The 23,096-nt window shown below is 46.6% G+C and overlaps 1 protein-coding gene and 1 long non-coding RNA gene across 4 annotated transcripts in view; both read left to right on the top strand.

The window, feature by feature from the left end:
• SLC67A1 (solute carrier family 67 member 1) overlaps positions 1-23,096 on the top strand; it is a 64,514-nt gene that overhangs the window by 10,910 nt on the left and 30,508 nt on the right. The window contains exons 4-5 of the mRNA XM_080595236.1: positions 1,174-1,319; positions 2,028-2,160. Of these exons, the coding sequence (XP_080451362.1) occupies positions 1,174-1,319; positions 2,028-2,160 (279 nt within the window). The remainder of the gene's footprint in view (positions 1-1,173; positions 1,320-2,027; positions 2,161-23,096) is intronic.
• LOC308196354 lies at positions 5,245-22,065 on the top strand. 3 transcript variants are annotated; one of them, XR_013952162.1, is made up of 3 exons: positions 5,275-5,294; positions 9,727-9,778; positions 18,622-22,065. It is a non-coding gene; the product is annotated as an uncharacterized lncRNA (long non-coding RNA). The 3 variants fall into 3 exon arrangements; XR_013952161.1 differs by lacking the exon at positions 9,727-9,778 and having other exon boundaries at positions 5,245-5,294; XR_013952163.1 differs by lacking the exon at positions 5,275-5,294 and having other exon boundaries at positions 5,347-9,778.

Genomic DNA, 23,096 nt, shown 5'->3' with positions numbered 1-23,096 from the left:
TGTTGCCAGATTGAAGCCAAAATTTGTGACGTACGTTTGAGATGTAAAGGATTTTCCTACATGTGAGACTGCTTTGTCCTCGATGTGAAAGTAGATAAAGAGAAAATAGGATGGATAAGAAATAGAAAAATGTGGAGTTTAGGTCAGTTCTTGTACATCTTGCCTGATGCTGCCAAATAGCCATGATATGATGAAGCACTGAAATTACCCTTTAAAAACAAAACCATAAAAGCCTTGGACTATCCAGTAGATTGAGGTCTGTAGGTTACAGATGGCTATTATAAGCTTCCCTGGGTTTAATGTAAGTAGAAGTTCTGACCTGAGCCTCCTCCTTAACATGAGTCCCTCTAATTACTTATGCTTAACTCTGTTTGCAGACCAATCTTGGCATTTTTTGTTTCTTTTAGTGGAAGCACCACTAATCGCTAGGCAAGGTAACACTGATCTGATAACTGTGATATGCAAGTTCAGTTAGGGGAAGGGAAAAATATAAATGAAAAACTTAATCTAGGGTGTGTTTTATAGTAATCTTAGTCCTAGTTGCTAAGAACCATTCCTATAGTACTCCTGGACATGATCTAAATTAGCTTTTTAAAATACCTTTAAAGTAAACCAAGGACTTGAATAGAACCTGAACAAAAACCTGATTTGACTGTTTTGTTATTTCTGTTTTGTTTTGTCTTCCTTAAATTGAAGCAAAACTGATCTACTGTTGTGAAGTCTTTATTAAACCTAAATAAGAAACTATCCATTTTTCTTCAAGGATGCTCTGAACATCCTCTGGAAACAAACCAGGACAACTTCAATCTCCATTGAACCTGGACCGAAAAAAAATAGCTGACTTGATTCCCTGGTCTCAAAATCCTCAGAGCTGAAAAATAAAATTTGAGGGCACTATGTGCTCTGAAATGATAATATTGAGTGTGTTAACTGTACACCTTCTGAGCTGCTGCACCTGCCTCTGCTTGTCAGGTCTTCAGCAGGCCTGAGATAAAACACATTGAGCTGGGCTCTGATTACCCAGACTGCCTCTGGGAGCTGAGCATCCCTGGAAATCCCATCAGTGCCTCTTGCAGGGTCAGTGAGTGAGACCAGAGTGGCTGTGCAATCCCACCTGGGTGGGTGGACCTGCCCCATCCCACTTCTGACAACCTCGCACTGTTTCTGTACTAGGTTTGCAGATCAGTTTGGTACCCGAGCTGCCTTAATTCTCTCCTGTGCCTCTGGAAGTGTCTTCTTCCTGCTCCTGTCCATCTCCACCAGTGTCCCCATCCTCTTCCTCTCCAGGCTGCCGGCTGTGTTCATGCATGGGCTACCAGGTAAGGTCGGGCAGGGCTAAGGGACTTTCCAAATTGCTTTTATTGCCTGGTTCCCCGCTTTGTGCTCATGTTGCTGGAAGTCAGCAGCATGAAGGAACATTAATGTGTTGAGGCTGAAACAAAGAGGACATGAAGCAGCACTTGTACTGGTTATGGAAAGCAGGGCTGGCTGCCTGTATTCCCAGTCTGGTCTTCTGACTGATCTCAAGCAAACTGCTTGGACGTCACCACTTGGGCACAGGCATCGAATGCTTGCTGGCAGCAGCACTATACCAAACTTCTCAGCTGCCTTCTTGCAACCAGGACGTTTTGTAGGAGACCTTTTCCCTTTCTCCTGCTAAAGTGAGCATATATACCACATAGTCGGTGATACGTGGTTACAAAAACGGCTTTTACTTCCTACAAAGCTGTTCTGATTTAGACTGACTTCCCTAGATGTCTCTGTTAAAAACCACACCACCACCTTTAGCTACTGAAGTCCATGCAGCTCATACAAGAAGATTCATGTTGGTAGGGTGTCAGCCTCTTATCGCCACTCATGAAGTGGTTTTGGTTGTCATTTCCTGCAAATACGGACTCAATTAATTCCTTTCACTGGTGTGCATGAGCACAGGGTTGCAAGGACAGTTTTGTGGCAGGCACTGCTTCTGCGGCCCTTCTGCTCAGAGCCCACAGCAGGCTTCTTTCAAGGTATTTGTTTCCTTGCAGGTGCTCAGAAGGTTATTACAGACCTGACAGCTCCTTCCCAGCGTGCTGATGCTCTGGGGAAGCTGGGTCTTTGCTTTGGAATAGGAATCATAATCGGCTCTGCCCTGGGAGGGATCCTCTCCACCAAATTTGGGTGAGTGATCTGCTCATTTGTTGTTGGCCTTGCTGCAGCCATTGAGGGAGCAGTGAAAGGATATTTTGCTCTTTTCACCCCTTACCAGTTTTTGATGATACTGTTCTTTGAATGAAGCAGTGTGCTGTGTTCTTGTGCCGGGCAAGGGTCTGGTATGATTCAGAGTGTCCAGAAGGCTTCTCTAACTCTTACTAGCAGCTCTTCACTAATTTTTAGGGCCAATAAGGCAAAGAACGTTCCAAACCTGACCCCTGCTGTAAGCTGTCTTTGTGTCCCACTGTGCCAGAGCCTCAGGGAGGACTAGTAGCATTACACCTGTGCTGGATAATGCAGTTGTAGACCCTCTCTTGCCATGTTGTTGGCGGTAGAGATTCACATCAGAACTCAATGTTTTGCTTTCCATACCACCACAGAGAACTACTTGCTGCAAAGCAGTGCACACTTCATAACCTGCTCCTAAGAAATAATGTTGTACAACTGAGGAGTGGAAATCTGATGCAGTGTGAAACTCCTGCTGACACTGATGTGCTTGGAGGGATGCTGAATATAGAGCAAGACCTTGGGGAAGGGGAAAGCAAGGTCATGACACTGAGGGAAAGAGATTGAGGAGGTCTAGCCCTGAGACAGCAGGGTTAGGGAACGAAGCAATTCCTGAAAGAAATTCCTGATTTTACTGAATTTATTGGTCTCTGTTCATTACTGGTAGAGGAAGCTCAAAGCGAACAGTGCATCAGGGAAATACATGTGGCTGCAATCTTAATACATGTGGCTGCAATCTTCCTGGGAGAGATCCCGTGTTTCTGTGAAGGTGCTGGGGGAAGGAAGCCCTTGAGAACTTCTGAGTATTGTGCTCTACATTTCTTATGAACCTTAGCTTCTGTAGTTTTAGGTTAGCATGGAAATATTTTCTTTTTCAACCGCTGCGAGCATTATAGCTGCTCTTCAGTGTAGGCTAGAGGGTTAAAAAATAATAAGCTTCCCCCGATTATTTATTTATTGTTCTCCAGGTATCATTCTCGTCCTGGGAGCAATCTCTGTGGTCCTGGCAGGGTGCAGTGCCCGCTAGGTGGCACCGTTGGCTTGTCCCCCAGCTCTGCCTGCAGCCGCCTCCTCCCTGAGCTGCACCCTGATGCGATTTCATTTACATCCCATCTTCGTGAGCTTCAGGCACTTAAGTCACATGGCAACACTTTATTATTGTTATTATTCAGGCCACGAGCCCTTTTGTAGTGCCATAAGCGCTGTAAAATGTATATAGGAATGTCACCTGGGCATTTTGTGTAAGTGCAAGCGGCTACGGTGTTGGGAATTGTGCACAGAGCTCTGAACCCTGTTGTGTATCCACATGCCCTCATGCCTAGTGATGCTGCTTTGCATCTCACACCTCTGTAAAGGTGGATTAAATAAGGGACTTTAACCTTACTGTGTTAAAGAGCAGCTCCTGAAAACTCTGCTGCCTCTGCCTTGGTAGAACCACAGAAACTGCTGCAGACAAAATTTCAGGAGTTTTCTTCCTTCTCCTTGGGTTATTTCCCATGCAACCAGTGGAGGGCAGCTTCAGCTTGCAGTTTGTGCATGGCTGATGGAGCATCCCATCACAAGGATTTTGTGGCTGCTGTTCCTGCCATCGCATAGCAGGACTGGGGAATGCAGTCTGTCAGTCTTCTCCATGAGGATCTGTGCATCCCACTGGGAGGACCATAGGACTTCCCATGTAAAAGAGGCAAACCCGCACCAGTGTGCTGGTGGGGCCATTTTGGCACCCCCCAACGTCCAGAGGGTTGGTGTGGGTTTGTAAAAAGCGGCTTAAAGATGAAGGACTGCTCCAAGGAAGCCGTCCTGGGTGTGGGGTAGTCACCTTCTCCATTGCAGAGTCCTGCCTTTTCCCTGACCTTGTGCTTAGCTCCTCCACCAGACTTCTGTGCAAAGATTATAGGTGCAATCCACTGATGTTTTTTTAAAGTATGTTGGCTAAGATCTGTGGTAAGCATAAACTCAGCCCTGTGTGCTTCTCCCCCAACAAGCTGGCAAGCTCTGTGCCATAAAACAGCCCTTGGAGCATCACTGGTGGCCTCTGGCTGTGTCTGAGACCTTGACCTGGAGGGAAAGGAGTGGGCGTCCCGTTAGGGACATACCCAAAGATCTTTCGTCCTGTAGCTGCATCCCACAGACTGGTTATTAATCATCCCACCCTGTTTCCCACACTGGTACAGGAAGGCTACGGAGCTGCGTAATCGCTTCCCTTTTCCATAGAAAAGTGACCCAATCTGCTTCCTTTGAAAATAAACATTTCTGCCGTCTCATGGAAGAGCAAAGCTGGAGATTTCTGTCCACTCGGCATTCTTCGCCCTCCCTCGCTACAAAGTTGGCCAGCTTTCCCAGTCTGTTGACAGCATTATTCATATGTTAGTAGCAGTTTGTATACAAAAGAAGGGGTAGAAGTCAGTCTCAGTTCCTCAGCTGATGTCATTTTGGTATTATTCTGCTGTATTGTATTTACCATTGATATACTTGACCTAAAAAGCTGGTCTGTTATTGTTTTCTTTGCTAGGATAATATTTATCAACCCTTATTTATTGAGGGAGTCCCAAGAAGGAAGTTGAATGACTCGTTCTGACTTGTGTAGGACTTTTTGGATGTCGAATTCGGACATCCATTTCTAAGCTGTGGCCACCAGCTCCAGCCCTTCCTCTTCTCTGAAGTACTCTGCTTCTCCCCATGTTTTCCAAAACTTTGAGTGAAGCTATAGCAAAGCAATCATCGGTGAAATGTGGCTTTGGTTTGTGCAAATCGAACAGCCAGCTGTCTTCACCCTACTGAACTTAATTTTTGGAGCCCTTACTCTTAATATGTGGCCCAGTCCTCTCACGTCTGAACAGCGCACGCAGCTGTGGAGAACAAGCTCTTTGTGGGCAGCACCATGGTCAGGCAAATTTAAACCACCTGAGGATCAGGTATAAGCCAATTAGCTAAGATTACAGCTGCTTGTGATAATTGTCTGGAAAGTGTTTTCATGTTTATGTGCTTTCTTAATTGATGTTTTGTGGTCATTGGACAGTTGGATCAGGGTTGTGGATGTAAATACCTAGCTTGAAACTGGCTCCTGTAGTTCAACTGAGGTCTCCAGGTTGCTGGTGAGTCTGCAAACTCTGTCACAGCCCATCCACAAAAGGGGACTTGGAAAAGTAGCTCTGTTTTGTGCTGTGTAAGGGTTTCCCCATTGTCAGGCACTTACTGGGAAGCTGTTGGGGACCACAGGCTGCAGGTGGGTGTGCACCATGGGAGAGGTGGTGCTCTGGGCTGGTAGCAGGCTTTTGCCCCAGTGCTGTGGGTAAAGAGTGAAAGCAGAGGGCTGGATTAGTTTTCAAAAGTGGAAAGATGAGCCTAAGGTAGTTAATTACAGAGATCTCATCCTTTCTTCTGGGACTATGATTAATTGCATTTGGCTTCTTTCTTCTTTCTTTCTAACAAGGACGTACAGAAGCTTTGCTGAATGACCCAAGATTTGTTTGCTTTCTATGGACAAGGAGAGGTTTCTTCATTTTAGTGACTCAGCTTTAGGCTTAAATCTCTTGGAGTAATTGTTCTTTTGAACTTGGGATTTTCCTGGCCAAACCCCTTTGGTCTCTTATTTAATATTATTACAACAGGCTTTGGGGATGTTTTTTTCTTTTTCTTTTTTCTTCCTGGCTGTACTATTATCCTTCCTCCTCAAGGGGAAAAGAAGGAGCTTGTTTGCCTGGAGTAGGGGATTGCATTTCTTTTCAATAACCCATTTGAACCATGTCCTCTGGCAGGGAATTTCTCATTGCTTAGCGGCCGAGTGGAAAAACTGTGGGTGTTGAAAGGGCTGAAGGTTGGGAGCTGGGAAGGCGGCAAAGGGTGAGAGGGTTGCACTCTACTCCTGGACAAAGCGAGGCATTCTGATGCCTGGAGCCATTCCTGCTCCCTTCCAGAAGAAACTGTGGTATTTCTCTGCCTGGGATGATGTCGATCGGTGGCGCTGGCACAGGCATTGCTTTGTCCTTTGTGTCAAGGGACTTTGGGAAGAAGGAGGTGGCATCCACTTGCCAGTAAGCTGTCCCCAAGCTGCAGTGTGGTCTGTCACCATCAGTCAGGCTCTGAGGTTCTGTAGGAGAGATGGGGAGGGAATAACAAATTGAGATGCTTGTCATGGAGCTGACAGATTAGGGAAGGTGCAGAGAACCTCAGAAAAACAAACAACAAAAAAAAAAAACACAGGAGATTCAAGCTATTTCTTCTCATTTACTTTGCATGGCAACTGTTCTGGTTTTGGAAGCCACAGGCACAAAGATGGTCTGTAAGGTTTATGTTAACCATCTCTGGATAGAGGATTATGCACCTCATCCCTCCACAAAGTGTTGGGTCAAAGTTGAGGTCTAGACCACTTCTGTTTGACATCCCCTACAGCTGAGCTTTCTAGGTCTGATGACTTGTTTAACCTATTCTTGAACCTGAGGAATGCCTCAGTGCACTTTGTGTGAGTTTACCCAATCTTGGACCTTTACAATGGAGACAGGTGCACCTAAATTTGCTGTTCAGGCTCTAAGTGGCTGATGGAGAGTCACAGGCACTCCTATGGTATGATTTACCTCATTATGAAGCAGGCCCAAAGCAGCTCAGGGGACCTGTCTGTCGTGCAAGCTTTCTGTTTAACTTTTGTGTCACAAAAATCGAGCTCTGGTCATGATCACTATGCCAGAGTCTGATGTTGCATTGTGAACATGTTGGAAGCCACCAGGATGCAGGCCCTGAGCAGTTCCTCTTGTCCCTGCTGCTTTGTTGCAGCAGACAGGCCTGCAGCAAGCTCATCCCTGGCCCTTCCTGCCTGCAGACCTCTGTCTGACACTTTCTACAACCTCTAGGTCACCGATTGTAGGTGTAGGTCTGCTGGCTTTCACTTATTTACCCATTTTAAGACCACACCATGCCCTCCTTCCCCCTTTGCAGGCAGTAGGTAGGCTTGGCTTCCTTCCAAGGCCTGGTCTGAACTTCAGCAGGAGGAGGTCGGCTGATGGGGCTGAGAGCTCCTCTTTGGTCTTTCGCCCGTAGGTGGGGCCCTTTCCCAAGGGAGGAGAAGTGGGGTTCAAGGCAGGAGCCAGCAGCTCATGGTGGGGAGAGCTCATGCCTTATGGCTGCCCTCAAGGGCTACGGGGCTTGGGTTGAGCTAACTGGATGCTTGCATGGCAGCCCCTTCCCTAGTCTCATTAGGAACTGCCCATTTTTCTTTGAAAACCTTATTCCCCTTTAGTGTGTGTGTGGTTTTTTTGTTGTTGTTGTTTCATTGCAGGGGTTGGGGGACTCTGAGATGGCTTGCAGTGGGATGTCCTCCTGCACCCTCCTTCCTCCTGGGTGTCTTGGGTTAACTGCTTCCCCTTCTCAGGGAGCTATGCTAAAAGGGCAAATGTGCCTCATTCATTAAAAATTAATTAAAGGGAGAAAGTGTCCAGAACTTCCTCGTGTGGCTGGTCTGTGCAGCCTGGATGGAGAGGTGAGGTTTGGGGGCTGTTGGGGTGTTCCTCGCACCAGAGCTGTGGGAAGAGGAACCCCTGGTGTGTCTTGCAGGTCAGCGGTTACCCCAGCAGACAAAGCACCGAGAAATAAAAATGTGGGGGGAAATATTTGTACCTGTTCCCTTCTCCAGCTTTCATGGCAGCTTGTGTGCTGGGGGAGGATGCCCTGCCTTGCCTCCCCACGCCCGCAGTCAGAAAGCAAGGGGGTGGTGGCTGAGCGAAACCTTGTTTTGTGCGCCTGGTGGCTAGATCGCGATCAAAAGCGCGTGTGTTTGCCAAGCTACCTCTGCTGAACTTATTGCGGATGCTTGAACGCCGCTCCCTCGGCCCAAGCTCTGGGTTTCTGAGTTGTTAGCTGGCTTTCTGCGAGGCTGTGTCAAGGCGGTGGTTGATTGCTCTTGCCGAGCCTGGTTTGACATCCCAAATGATAAGCGTTTAAAAAAATAGGAAACCCAAAACAATGGGATTCTTTGGAAAGGCACAAGGTATTTTGGGCTTGGCCTCCTCAGCAGAGGCAGTGCGGAGGGCAGAAGGTGACCCTCATCATGCTGGCCGTACAATAAGGCAGTGTCTGCTCATGACTCACTGGAGCTTCATCTGCTCTTCCCACTCCTGGAATATTTCATGACCAGGCAGCAAATCCAGCAATACCACTAGGGATTGAAATCCAGGGAAATACTGTTTTCTTTGTTAACACAAAATAGAAAGCACTGAAAAGGCTGTGGTTAAGTCCCTCAAGTGGGATTTGGGACTTGGCTCTGCTGCAGTTTTCCTGTGATGCAAGTAAGTCGTTCCGTCCCTCTGTGGTGGTGTTCATTGAGCATAAAATGGGGGCAATATGATGCTTTTTCCTTCCCTCTCCTAATACATTTACTATACTGCTGTTTAGATTATATAGTCTTTGGGATGCAGACATTCCCTGTCACGAGTTGTATGCATGCAAAGATCTACAACCTTGGGAGACTGCAGCCAGTTTTTCCTGGATGTATCCTCTTCTGCCCCTGGTGTCCTGAGCAGGCAGAGGTTTAGAGAGCACAACTCACATCCTGTTTTGGTGGGCTTGTTTCTTGTTTCTTTTTCTTTTTTTTTTTTTTAACACTTCTGATAAGCAATAAGGGCCAGCATTTTGCTGTTTCAGGAAAAAAAAGAAGAGCTCAGCCAGCCATACAGCTCAGAGTGGGGTAGGGTCCACCAGAGGAGGGGGCTGAAGTGCAGGGCTGAGCCCAGCAAGAGTGGAGGGACCTGGAGGCCAACTTGGGATGGTGAAACCTTTCCCAAAGTCATGCATGCACATGTTATATGGACAGCTCTCTCCTTTATGTCTCCTAATCCTATAGATTCAAAGGATCACGCTTATGTTTAATTCTGATTTGCTTCAGTGAATGAACCCAGCCCTGCGGTGGGAGAGTCTGGGGAGCTCAGAGCAGGAAGGATGTGGTGCTTGTGTGGGAAGGATGATTGGACAGGGGAGGGAGGAAAGGTTGGGATGAATGGGAATGTGTAGGTCTGGCATAGGAAGGCTGGGCTGGGAGGAATTACGTCTTGGGGGCAGTAACCTCTGGCTTGAGAAGATGGGGGATGAAGTCTGTGGGGAAAGGCTGAGAGCTTTTAGATTTAGCAGGGCCTCTGGAGCAGCAAGGGGCTGGGTTTGGAAGGAAGTAGCACTTCTAGAATGGACCTTCATTTGTGGTGGAGGGAAGAAGGGGAACACCCTCACTGCTTTCCCCTCCTTTCCTGCTGTCTGAAATAAGGCTGCTGTATGGGATGGCCAGAAAAGCCCCCCTTTTGGAGAATTTGGGGTTGGGAGTTAAACCCTCCCCTCAGGCATCCTTGCCAGATGGATGAGGCAAGCAGGAGGCTGGCAGCAGGATGGGAAGGGGGCAACGCCTGCTTGTGATGGGGCGCTGGTCCACTGCGGGTGAAGGTCAGGCTGCTGGGATAAGGATGCTCAGAGGAAAATAAAAATGCTGTGACCCGCACATGAACTATACCAGCTTCCGTGGCCCCACCCAGGGCTTTCATTTCATTGCAGGCTCTAAATGAAACCCTGCTCACAGCCACTCCACCAGCCTGCAGAGTCAAAGGTATGTGAAGCATCCCAGCACTGAGCGCAGCCAGAGGGCAAAGGAGTTTCTGAATGGCCACCTCCAGGCTCACCCCAGCTTGCTGGGGCTTGTCTCCTCAACCTGACAAATTGTGCATTATCACAGCCAGGGGAGAAGGCATCTCTAGCATCAGGGAGAAGTGCTCTCTGCAGTGGTTATTACCACAACAGGCTTGTGGTCGCCAGGTCTGTGTCTGGGTGGCCAGGGACCATGAGGTTCCTTGCTCCTGCTGGTTCCTCAGCAAGACCCAAATCCTCTTGAGACCCTCCTGCACTTAGCAGCCACCTCTTAAATCAGCCCCAAGTAGCTTGTCTCACTGCCTTTCTTGCTCAGGAGGTGGCCTGCATGGCCTAGAAGACTTATGGAACCTATACGTTCATTAGGAGGATTAGTTTTGCCTGCAACCATTCTCCAAAGCAGAGCCACAATGATCAGGCTTTGCAGAAATGACAGTGACTATCTTTCAGCCTCCCACTTGGGCATGGCTAAGATGGATTTTCAGAAGACAGGAATTCATAGCTTTCAGAAATCTGGTCCGTTCAATGCAGTTTAGGTTCAGGTTGTAAAAGCATTTTTGAGTATTTGAGGCAGTATCTAGGCTTTTTGTTTGCTTGTTATTACAGAAAGTATTGTCCCAGTTTTAATTTATTTTTCTTGGTGGTGAAGGTTTTATACATTTAATCCTTTGTGGTCTGTATGCAGTATTAACTCTGTCTCACTAAATATTTCTCTATTCCCTGATATCCTAGGCTGAAACTTTTAGATAAATTACTTCTTAAAATTTTGCTCTAAACCCTACTGAAGTCTGCATTGTCTGTATTTTTATGGAATTTGATTCATTTTTATTTTTTTTTACCCTGGGGTAAGTGATCTGGGACTTATTGAAGTCATTGGAAGTGTTTCCTTTGAGTCTGGTTTTAAATCAAGCTCTGGATAGAGAAATTTGTAGAGGAAGGAATGAAATGTCCAAAAACCTAAAAGATTTCTGCAGGATGTTTCTTAAAAGAAAAAAAAAGAAAAAAAAAAAAACAACTTGGAAAAATCATCTTGGGAACATGAGAGAGTGGGACTAAAGATAGTAATGGTTATTAAAGCTGAGAAGGATAAAAGGTTCATGCATCAGATATTTAAGCTTGCTTCCCACAGAAGCTTAGAAAAGCTCTTAGCTCTTTTCTGATATAAAGCTGTATAACAAATTATCTGCAGTCTGTTGGTTGTAGGTTGGATTTCTTCCCCTCCCCTTTCTGACTAGACAGAAAAAAATGGTTTTCAGATGATAGAGAATTCTGGATATTTCCCAGTCTTCCAGGAATTACTGTTCCTGGTGGAAAGAAACTTACTTCTAGATGAGTCTTTTGATGTTTAGAAAAGACATTTTGAAGCCATTTAGTGAAGAACTCCTGTAGAGTAATCCAAGGATGCTGCAATAGCACCCTGTATTTGCATTGGTGGTTGGTGACAGCAGGCTCAAGCCTCACGCTACACCCACGTGTGTTCTTGTTGCATGTGATTACACGGTCTGGGACATCTAATTGCCTGATTGTAATCTGTCTGTCATACCAAAAGTTGCATCATTTTGCCTGGGCGCTGTGTGGCAAGCACTCCCCAGATGGAGTCTCCTGGCCTTTAAGGGTCCATGATTTTAAGACTTTAAGATTTTAAGATTTTTAAGACTCCTTTAAGGGTCCATGATTTTTTTCTCATACTTTTGTATGAAGCCTGATTCCTTAAGTTGTTATATGTTTTTGAGATGGGGTTTGGCTGTGGCAGGGAAGAATTTGCAATAGCTGGAGAAGTACATCTGTGATGTGAAACTGCTCTGAGTAGCAGCAGAGTGAATTTTTCCAAAAGGGCTCCAGAAGTTGAGCACTGCCTTGACTATTGCAACACTGAGTGAGGGAGAATCCCAATCCCATCTCTCCTTCTCCAGCTGTGCTGATTCATCCAATGTAGGTGAGAGGCTGGGAGCCTAGTAAAAAAAAAATATATATATATATATAATTCCCATGCCCTTGCAGTATATTGCATGCCTTGCCCTTACCTCAACCTAGTAAGACCCAAAGTCAGATGATGAAGGGGGAAAAAAAATACTACGATTTAATAATTACCAAGAATAGTCCAGCCAGGAGATAAGACTTTGCAAGTCCACAGGTCTGTGTGGATGCTGCAGTGAGCTCAGGCAGCAGTGGTGCTGTGGGAGATGTAAAGCACAGGAATGTAAATGGCATGCTATAAAGGGGCAATGAAACAATTCGATGGCACACCCGGGCACTTTGTAATTGCTGGTGTCGATCTATTTCTGGACTTTGGAAGTGAGCCATCCAAAAGCAAATGTTTAGTCAGCCCTGCAAGCTGCCCGTAGTGCGTGACATGTGGTGACAGGGTGGTTTAATGGGGATGGAGCCGATCATTTCTTTGCCAAACAGGATTATGCTATGAAGAAAATATATGATGGAAAGAGATGGAAGGTGTGGATGAAGTTCAGCATCTCTCCATCCTAGAAAGCTGAGATGTAAGGGGGAGGAGGCAGAAAGAGACCAGTCTGCCATTTCTGAAAGGCTTTATGAGGGGCATGGAGAGGTTTTTACTACCGTGGACATGATGCCTTTCAAAGCAAGCCCTGATTCTGAGGTTTTGGCACAAAACTGAGGGTTACTGTCAACTTTTGGCTCACAGATGTGAATGCGGTCCACTAGTGTTTGGCTGGGGCAGGTTTCTTGGTGTGGGACTGGGCAAGAGGGACATAAGGTGACAACTTGGCCAAAATCTGGGTGGAGGCAGAAAGCTGGATCTTAAAGCTTTGGCTGCTGGAGACCTGCGCAATGGTGGAGTCCGGGGGCTGGGGTTTAGCTCAGTGGGGAGACGAGCAAGTTGCAAAATATGGATCTGAGTTCAGGTTACAATTCTGCTCCCCAGGGCTCTTCCAGGTGTTCAAGTACAAACTTCTGGCTCAGGCCCATCTCTAATTAGGCATATTCTTTAAAAGTATTTTCCTTCCTCGGCTCCTGTACTCTTGGCTTGTCTCCACTAGCCCTCTCTCCTGCGCTGGAGCACAGTTTGCTGGGTGTATTAATTGAACTGTTTACACACCTGGCTTCCTGCAAGAATAGACACCCAGCTCCTGCTTTTGAAAAGCCTAGCCCAGAGGCTGTAAACAGGAATTGTGCTATGTCTGGAAAAGCTGAACTGCTGCTTATCTCCACTCCCCGGGGCTGTGGGAGCAGCAGCAGCTGCAGACGTGGGTCAGTCGAGCTTGGAAACTGGCTTGCACACTCTTCCCACCGGTCCTGTCCTCCCCCTGGCCCAGGTCCCCCTGCAGCTCAGGAGCCGCCTTCTCTGCAGAGCTATTCCCTTTGCTTGTGTCAGGGGCAGGAGAGGACCCAACTGGCTTTTGGAGCAGCTCACATGCTTATTTTGCCTCGCGTATGAAATCTGGGGGCATCATCCTGGGGTAAAGTCCTGTGCAGGACTGTGGGTGGGACTTGTGTTTCTGTCCAAGCTCCCTAAAAGCAGGGGTGGGTTCCTCACCCCTTATACTATCTGAAGAGGGACATCTCACATAACTCTGTGTAGCTCAAAGAATGGCTGTGGAAAGAGCAGGCTGGAGATGCTTGTGTTGTCTGGATCAGGTGAAATGGTTCCATGTGGTCCATTTAAGCTTTGAATAAATGAGTGTAAAAAGGTTCTGTTGCACAGCTTTGATTTCAAAGTGTATGGGGAGGGGAAAGGCAGCACAAAATCAGCTGGTTGGTGCTGTCAAGGATTTTTTTCTTCTGAGTCAGGTAGTGTTGGAAGACCCCATAGATGTTGAAATGGACTTTCTCACTGCTGGGGAGTCCCCCTTCACACTGGTGTACACTCTATTCAACCTTAAAACACTATGATTTTGTGGATGTGCTATTAGCTATTTTACTGGGTAGCTACGAGTTTTATTTTGCTCTTTTGTTATTATTATTATTTTTGGTGAACATTTCCTCAGCTTCATCTGGGAAATAACAGTTTGTCTCTGGGCAAGCCCCTGAGTGCTGAATGCCAGGGTTGGGGCACCATGCTGTTAGGTCTGTAGGGTACAGAGCGTGATGCTGATGTGCTGGGTGTTGGCATGGTTAGCTTTCTGTGCTTCTTGAGGCTCTCAGCGCACTGTTGGTAAGGGGCCCTAGAGGTTTCCCCGCAGGGCAGGTCCTGTGCTGCTCCTTGGGAAGGGACATGCAGATGCCCAGGCTGGGAACAGGGAAGAGGAAATCCAATACAGTGTAGGGCCAAATTTGCTATCCAAATTCCAGTCCAGCTTGGAACTGGAATTGCTGTTCCCGAAGCACTGAGCTGGGATTTCTCCAGCAAGCCTCCAAAGGGGCCTCAAAGTGGGGGACAAAAGATGCTGTGATAACAGCTCTTGGGTGCTTGTGCCATGGGGGAACGCCAGCAGCTCAGGTGCAGCTCCTGATTGCCCAACAAGCAGTGACTTTGTTGTTGAACTTTGCTGGCGCTGATTCCTGCTTGGCTGCTGACTTTTGGTTTTGTGCCATAAGTGAGTGTTAGAGCTGCGAGGGCTGGGAAATATCAGCTATGGAAAGGGGCCCTGGAGGACAGATGACGGTGGCAGGTGCTTTCGTCCAGGTTTACGTCAAAACCTTCTGTGGAGGAAGAGAAGAGGGCTTATTATATCCCCCTGTCACCCTTTCCTCCTGCGTAACCGTGCTCGTCTGCCAAAAAAATAAAAAAAAAAAAAAAAAAAGGAAAGAAAAAGGAAAAAAAAAACAGGTCTTTTTCTAGAAATCCGTGGCTAGCTGGATCCAGCATGAAGCAGCATGACCATTCGTCCTGTGCTCTGCGCTCCTGCTAATGGTATCAAATCAAGCAGGAAATTATTTTTGGAGTAGTGGAGCATGTTGAAACCCAGCAGAAGGCAGCTGTTTGCGTAACCAGAGTTTTGGGAGAGCTGTCTCGCTCGTTGCCAAGCGCTTGACTTCCTATGCTGGTGAGAAACGGTTTCCCTGCTCCCTGGGGCTTCAGAGGCTGGGCTTGGTCCAGCTTCCATAGCGCAGGATGTTCCCAGCTGCTTTTCCATGGGGGTGAACCTAACTGCTTTGGGCTCCTCGCATCACCACCCAGCCCTCTGTGTCAAAACTAATGACCTGCAAAATAAAGGGTTTTGTCCGGACTCCAAAGGCACTGACTCTCAGCTGGGTTTCCAGCACTGGTCCCATGCCCCAGAGGTACCTGTAGCTCTTAGGCTGCCTTCCCAAGGGTGTATCCTGGTTCCTCTGGCTGTGCTTCACAGAATCATGCAGAACCACAGGATGGTTGAAGTGGGATGAGACCCCTGGGTCCATCTGGCCCAACCCCTGCTCAAGCAGGGCCACCCAGAGCAGTGTGCCTAGCACCATGTCCAGGTGGCTTTTGGAGGTCACCCACACCATAAAGAGGTTCCTATGTTCAGACAGAACCTCTCATGTTCCAGTTTGTTCCCATTGCCTCTGGTCCTGGCACCACTGACAAGAGCCTGGCTCTGTCCCCTGTGCGCTGTCCCCTCAGGTACTTACAAACACCATAAGATGCCCCTGAGCAGCCTCATCCTCAGGCTGACCAGGCCCAGCTCTCCCAGCCTCTCCTCACAGCAGAGGAGCTTCAGGCCCTGTGTTGGGCTCTTTCCGGTAAGCCCAGGTCTCACTTCAGCATCTCCATTCTGTGTCCTGTTCCTGCAGCTCCCAAGGGTTTTATTTTTGAAACAGGGATGGTGTTGCTGCCCAGCCATAATAGGGTCTTTCTAGGTGCTCAAAAAACCAAGCTGCCACTTTCCACACTGGCCTCATCGCTTGACTTTCTGCGTTAAAGCCTCTCAGTGCTGCTATCACAGGGAATTGACACCCTGCTGCTTTTTCGCTTTCCAAATATAATGTTTTGTACCCTTTTTTCCACTGCTATGATCTGGTGCCTTACATCTCGGAGGTGGCTCCAGCTATGCACTGATGGAGCTCCTATGCAAACAGATTCATCACCCCAAGCTCTGCTCTCAACCCCTCATCCCAGAGCTGAGAAGATCCTTCAATTCTACCAAGTCTTTGAGACAGTAAATGGCTTCATACATGCCATTCATAAGCATTTTCTGGGTGTGACTGGCATCTGGGCTGAGCTGTGTCATCCATCCGGGAGGCTGCCCCCCCGGAGCAGTCCTGCTAAGAAAAAAAAGAAAGAATACTCATGGGGCTATGTGGTATACACATAATTTCCGTTGTCCACTGCTTTCTGAGTTGGTTGTTAGCTGATGTCTGGAATGATAAGAACATTTATTGGATGGCTTTTCTCATCCTGGTCCCAGCTAGTGATGCTAGTGCAGATGAGGCTGAAGTTCCTGTCCCCAGAATGAGATGCTTTGGCACGGAAGGGAAGGACCGAGTCAGTGCTGGGAGATTTCGAAAGTCGCCGTAGGGGTATAAAGGCTTTTTTGTTTGCAGACCTCTTATGTCATTACCCGGCCATGCAAATGCTGCCCCAGAAGAAAGACTTTTTCACATTACTGCCTTGTTCTGGAAAATTCCCTCCCTGATTATTCATGACTGCCGACTCCTTCGTCCATATGCCCTTTTCCTGACTGCCGTGGAGTGGGAAGAAACTCCCTGACATGGGAAAAGAGAGGAAGAAGTCCGGTGCGTATAAACTGAGTCAGTCTACAGTATTTACAGCTTTCCAATTGGATAATTAAATTCTCATTCAGCCCAGTTATAATTAGAAAAGTTGCCTGTCCTCCACAGGGCTGGAGTTTGTTAGCATTGTATGACTGTAAGTCAGCAACAAGACACCAGGGCATCGTCTGGAGCTGTGCTGAGCTCCCTGGGGTGCTGAGCTACTCAGTGAAATAGGTTTGAAAAAATACAAAAAGCCATTGCCTCACTGTATAGTAACCTTACAATGTAATTGCTTGATGATTTCTGGGCAATTTGGTAATAGGTTATGGAGCCTTTTATTTCTGCCTATCCCATTCATTCATGTCTAAGATTGCAGTAGTTGAATATTTCCTTGTCTAGGGTTGTTAAGTGTGTAATGCTTTCAGTCACTAGCGGAAAAAACTTTGCTCCTAACCTCTGGTCCTGTAAGGGGCAAGGCAAAGATAACTCTGTCTGCAAATCCAGTTATTTTCCCTTTGCCACTTAATTGCTTCCTGTGGTATCGTTATGCCCTGCGCTGTCAGTTTTGGTTGGTTTGGCTTGGAAGGGAGATGGGATGGGTTGGTGCTCCCTTGGAGACCTCTCAGGTGCCAATCCATACTGAGCATGCTCTTTGCTCTGCCTTTCACCTCTGCTCTCTTCATTGTGCTAAGCTGGCTTAAACTGCCCTGAAAGTCCTTGTTTTCTGCCCAAACTCAGCCATTGTGGCTCCTGAGTGGGAGGGGCACATCTGGGGTCCCGTCCATCCCACCACCATGCCTGGTTGGGGTTTGTGGGAGATTTTTTCTTAAAACTCCAAGCTTGCCCTTCTACCCTTCTACATTGGGGGGGGGGGGGGGGGAAGAGTATTGAAGAAGAAACAGTGGAAACACCGAGTTTGGTGGTTGCTCAAATAACTAGTCCCTCATACTTTTCCTGCTCCCGAGTCATCTTGTGGTCTACAGAGCTTCAGCCCACAGTTCTCAGGACCTAAGCTGAGTATTTATTGACTTGGTACCCCAAAAGGGAGTCACATTTCCTGGCAATAAAACACTGTCACGTTTAAAACCACTAAGTAGGTCCTGCTTCTTCAGGTGAACACAGGAGTCATGTGTGAAGTGGTGCCTTTATTTCTCCGCTGATATTTTCTCAGCGGGTAGCTGTAGGGAACAGTTCAACTTCTTTTGTCGCCTTATCTCTGGGAATAATTTCAGTTCCGTTTCAGTGGCATTGCTGTGAAGCGCAGGACTAAAAAGGGTTTTATTGTCTCTTTGAACTGCGTTTTGCTTTGAGGAATGAGGATATAATTGTAACATAGGCAGGCTGGGCCAAGAGGCAGGAGGACAAACTAAGCATGTCGAGGCTTGTCCTGCCCGATCTTTCCCAATTTCATAATTTTTTTTTTCCCCTCCTTGCGGCTAGCACTCATGATTTGGAATTTTCCATCTAATAGCCCAGGGGCTTACACACTCTTAGCTGAAGGAGCTCTGGTCGGCTGGATGTGCTGTTTCTTTTGATGACAGCCAAGACCAGGATTTGCCGCTTGATCCATCAATTCTTTGCCATCCATGTCTGCAGGAGGAGTGCAGAGGGATTTTCAGGCATCATATTTTTTCCCATATGCTCAGGGGGCTTTCACTATCCTCTTTCCTTTTTTGGGTCATGTTTGGATTCTCCAAGTAATAAATCTGAGGGATGAATTAAAAGCAAATGTTAACTGAAAAAGAACATTCCTAAAGCCTTCAAATGCTCTAGTGTTTTCCTTTTGGGAAATTTCATTATTAGTGTAGTGTAAATACGGTGTTTGTTGCCTGTATTTTTAAATACAGCAAGTTGCGCTCAGTTTGCGTCATTTAGCAAAAACCTGCCTTCATCTGAGGGCAGGTTAACAACTAGCCTTGATGTGAAGCAGGGATTAAAGACAAAGCTGTTGGTACTGAGCCCACACCATTTCAATTCCTCATCTGCTGCTATCTGATGACTTAGTGAAGAGGAATGAATTTCAAGTCCTTTCCTGCTGCTATTTCATATCTCTACTCTATGGCTTGGCTCTTTGTGCCGAGTGCTGCCATTTTGATGGGTTTTGGCAGCCATCCTATCTACGCTGCTGATATTGGGACTGATCCTGCATGTGAGAGATCTGTTTTTTAGTGCTTTTTTCCACCACGATCTTTCCAGGACTTTGCAGAGGCACTTTTGGGTGCTTCATGTCCCTGTCTGTATGTAAGGGGCATTTGCACTATCACCCATGGGGATGTTATGAAGACAAATTGTGAGTTTTTCAGCTGCTGTTATCAGGTCCATCTCCATATACGAGAGAAGAAAACTTCTCATAAAGACTGTTACAAGGAGCGATGCAGATCTAGGTCTGGAGATCTCTGTACTTCCACCACCCCAGATGTGCATCTAACAGGCTAGTGCTTGGCAGCACTTTGAAGTCCATGTTTTTTCTTTGCTGAAAATGAAATGAAATGGTATCATTCTTCTTCACTGTTTACTGGCAAGAAAAAAATAGTAACAATAACCTCAAAGTAAATTTCCTCATCGATCAACCAGTTTATGCAGACCTATTTGGTGCAAAGAGCCAGCTTCTGAAAGGTTCCAGAATATTGCAAGCACCAGTCTTAAATAATTGTCACTGCAAATCACTGAAGGACACGGCCCCTCATTACCTTCAGCTGCCTGATTGTAGTATCTACCCTCATAAAACACAGGTGTAACCCTAGGTGTCCTGCCAAAGAAGTGTGTGGCCTCTGGCTCACGTAACAACAGATATCTGGAAACGTAAGTCTTTCAGATACAGCAAAACCAAGCATGCCATTGCTTTGCTCATTGAAGCTACAAAAATGTTTTATCAGAAGTTTCCAAACTCCTCTGCAGACAGCTGGCTGTTCACACAAGTGCTCACTCCTCCTTGTTTCCAGCTGCTAATTTGCAGTTAAACACACCTACAAATACTCTGCCAGCAACTTTCCATGCAAGTCCTTCAGGTAGCTTGCAGTTGCTGTCATTTGATGGTGAAGGTGGCAGGATCCTGCTGTGAGTGCATGGCTTGGTGGAGAGGCTGCCCATGAGGCTGCCTAAGATGTGGTTCCTGACAACTGCTGCAGTAAATAAGAGTTCAGCATAATGCAGCTGATACTAATTGGCATCCCCGTAGGTGGTCTCAGTAGTGGGGCCAAGATTAAATGTGGTGCAGAGAATGAATGAAGCCCTTCTCCCTAAGGGGAGTGCCTCTGACTGAGAGCTAAGGTGTGTTAGCTCGAAATGCAGCCGCTGCACTGGGGCTGCGGATAAAGGATGTTCTTGTTCAGGGCTTTGGCACTGCTGAAATACACTTAACTATGCGAGGTGGAGAGAAGACCCTGCAATTATGTTTGACTGCTCTGAAGGACTTTAAATCTGTTTTCGATTAGTTGCTCCAAAAAGCACAACCAAGTTCAGTTAACATTTAATGTGCTTTTTAGCTCAAATCAATTATTTTCTACTATGCCAACAAAGCAGCTGAAAAGAGATCATTTTGTGCCATTCCTTGACTAGTATTTGTCCTACAAGCAGTGAAGAGAGGCAAGCTACCTGCAGATACTCAAACCTGCTAATGTGAAACACAGAGCAACCTCCTGTTGTCTTATATTTAACATGCAGAAACCATCATCGTTATGGGATGAAGGAAACAAAACACTTAATTGGGAGAGTTTGGTAAATATAGTAACAGTGAGACCACTCATGGTGCTTAAGCATATGAAGCCTGCCCAAGCAAGTAAACTGCACCTTTAATTAATGGTTTCACCCTTCTGGTTATTGAAATGGAATGACTCACTCATTTTAATCAGATGCCTCCTTCTGGGATCAAACTGTTCACGAAATCAAATCACCACATCCCTAAGGGTCTGTCTTTGCTGGGAAAAGGGTTCTTTTCAAGGGGCCTGTTGTGCAACCAAAGAGGTTGGGGCAGATTGCAGGAAATGCTTCTGATGTGCATTTTATTTGTAACTTCTGGATTTAGTGTTCCAACATAATTCCCCACACAAAATGAGTCCTAATGCATCTTATTTCTGTCTCATTATGAGGTCTTACTGGACAAAAGGTGCTGGAGCCCTTGATGTAGCACGGCAAGACTTTTCACACATTGAGGTAGAAGGTGTTGGCTGCGACAACTTGTTCCAAGGCAAGAACAGTCTGTGCCGTACCTCTGCTAGGCTAAGGCATTTACAGTTACTTACCTCCAGGTAAAGAAGTAATTTGTTTTGCCAGGGATTACGTAGCTTTAAAATGTCCTTCACATGAATGTGGTCCTGGGAAGAGACCAAATTTAAGTGTCAGACTTGGCTCATCAATGACTTCACTATTTACCTCGCTAGCTTTTGGGTGTGGAGGGAGCTCTTCATTTCGCATGGCACGAGAACTGCTGTCTAGGACCATCACTGTGGCTTCTCCAGTGCCTCGCTTGCAAAAGGGGCTGGCAGGGGAAGAGGTTCCAGACCTCCAGCACGTTGATGTTGGGCCATATCCAAGCGTTGGCGGAGTAGGTAGTTAGTTACCTGCGGCATCGGGCTGTCTGCACACAGCCCTGCTTTCTACTTGCCTGTGCTGGAGTCGTGAGAAGGCAGGCTTATGGCTGTTATTGAGGAAAGCCAGAGCATCTGGCGTGGGTGGCTGGTTTTGGAAGGTGAGAGAAGTCCTCTCAGAAGTACCCATCGCCACCCGTCTCCCTGAGTGTTGGAAAAGACAGTGATACCTGGCTCCCCGGGGCTCTCTTCTTGCTTGTTTTCCAGCCAAACCCTACCCCTTCCCCTCACAGGAACTACCCAGCCTCCACCCCTCATCCTTGGGCAGCAAAATCCAGCTTTGCCCACGCTTTGCTCTGAGCCAGCTCTGAGTAAGTGCATCACGATTACTGAGAAGCAGCAACCCCAGCTGGTGCCAAACTTGCAGATCCTCCAAAGCCACTGCCGTGAGCAGAGACCTGATGTGCTGGGAGTGCGGTCCAGGTTACTACAGCAAACCCTCAACAGTTTCCTGCCCAGCTGAGTCTTTTGGAGTCTGAAGCATTGTAACCTCATAAAAGCTAGCAAGAGCTTGAAGTCATTCACAGATTATTTCACCACCTACGGTATTCTATGAAGTCAGACATGCTGTAACATATGATTAACGATGTGTTCAGGGGTGAGTCACTGGGTAGTCTAGCAAGCGCTGCTCACCTTCTAACCAGTCTGTATGTGGGAGTCCTTACCCAGCGACACACCCAAACCCAGCGTTTTAATAATTTACCACATTCTGAGCTCGGAAGAGCAGCTTATGGAATTTTTTTTTTTTTAAAAAAGGTATTAGTTTACCACCCATTAGGGAACAAACCCCCACCATGAAGAAGAAATCAGGGTAGGGGGAACTCAGAAATGTCTTATTATTTTGTATGGTTGGTGTATCCAAGAATCTCGTACTCCAGGTATTGAGTAAGTGGAGACTTCCACTCTACCTATGAAGGAAATGAAGAGTTGCCTAAGATCACAAATGTAAAGGTGTTTTGGTACTGCATGTGTACCATTTACTTCAAAGTTTAACCAGGAGTCAGCTGTGTGCAGTGTAGTTTAAATAAAGTTGGTGGAAATGTTACCACTTCAAGTGGGGTTCCTGTCCTGCTGTTTCCCCTTGAAGTGCCCTCAGTCTTATGTTTCCACCCAAGCTCTACTGCTACACCTTTTTTAGCATCAGGAGGCCAGCTATATATCCCCAAGTAAGTGTCTAACAAGATATTCCTGGAAATGAGAAGCCTGTCCTGTAGATTGGCAAGAAAAAGTCTGGGAAAAATCCATGCTTGAGAGATGGGGGGATTGAGTCTTTGTGTTACGTTAAACAGTCACTTGATAAGATGCATGAACTTTTCTTGGCTTGCAATGTAGAATTATCCTTTCCTTCCTGAGTGTCCCAAGCGCAGCGTGAGAGTTATGGTTAATCTTATTCTCTGGAATAATTAAGGGTTGTAAAAAAAAAAAAAAAAAAAAAAAAAAAACACTTTTTTTTCCCTATGGAATGAGCAAAGATGAGCCTGTCTGGTTGTGAGATGGTAGTGGGAAATATGAACTTGATTCCTGTTGAGAGGAGGATATTGCACTTGCATCCCAGTGTGACCCGCTACCCTTTCTCTGATAAAAATCATAGTAAGATGCCTAGGGAAGAAGAATAGTGGGAAAAACTTGTGTGATATTTCACCGATTACTTTTCCAGCCTCCAACTATTTTCAGCTCAGGGGATTTCCTGACATGAATGAATGTGGTTTGTGACTCTTTAATAACTTTCAGTGGATTGTTCTTCCAACTACCCATCCAGTCTCTCCCTGAGCCTGTTTAAATCTTTTCCTTCCACTACATCAGTAGCAACAAACTCCACTGACCTTCTATATGTGGTGGAAAGAATTGGGCCTTTTTCTGTGTTTTGAACCAGGCTCCCAACAGATTAATCTGATACTTTCCAGCCCTTTTGCTGGGAGATACCACATCAGTCACTTCCTAACCCCCTGCTCCATGGCCCTCACAAGTTTCTGGGCCATTATTACACATTCCTTGAATACCGTCTCTGCAGAGTGAAGGCTCTCAATCTGCTTACTTGTCACTAGTGTGAAGTCCTGGCTGCACTCCTCTGGGCCCCTCCTACTT

Source organism: Anser brachyrhynchus (genome assembly GCF_964034855.1).
Source record: "Anser brachyrhynchus genome assembly, chromosome: 5".
Taxonomy (NCBI): domain Eukaryota; kingdom Metazoa; phylum Chordata; class Aves; order Anseriformes; family Anatidae; genus Anser; species Anser brachyrhynchus.
This window is presented reverse-complemented; position numbering and strand designations above follow the sequence as displayed.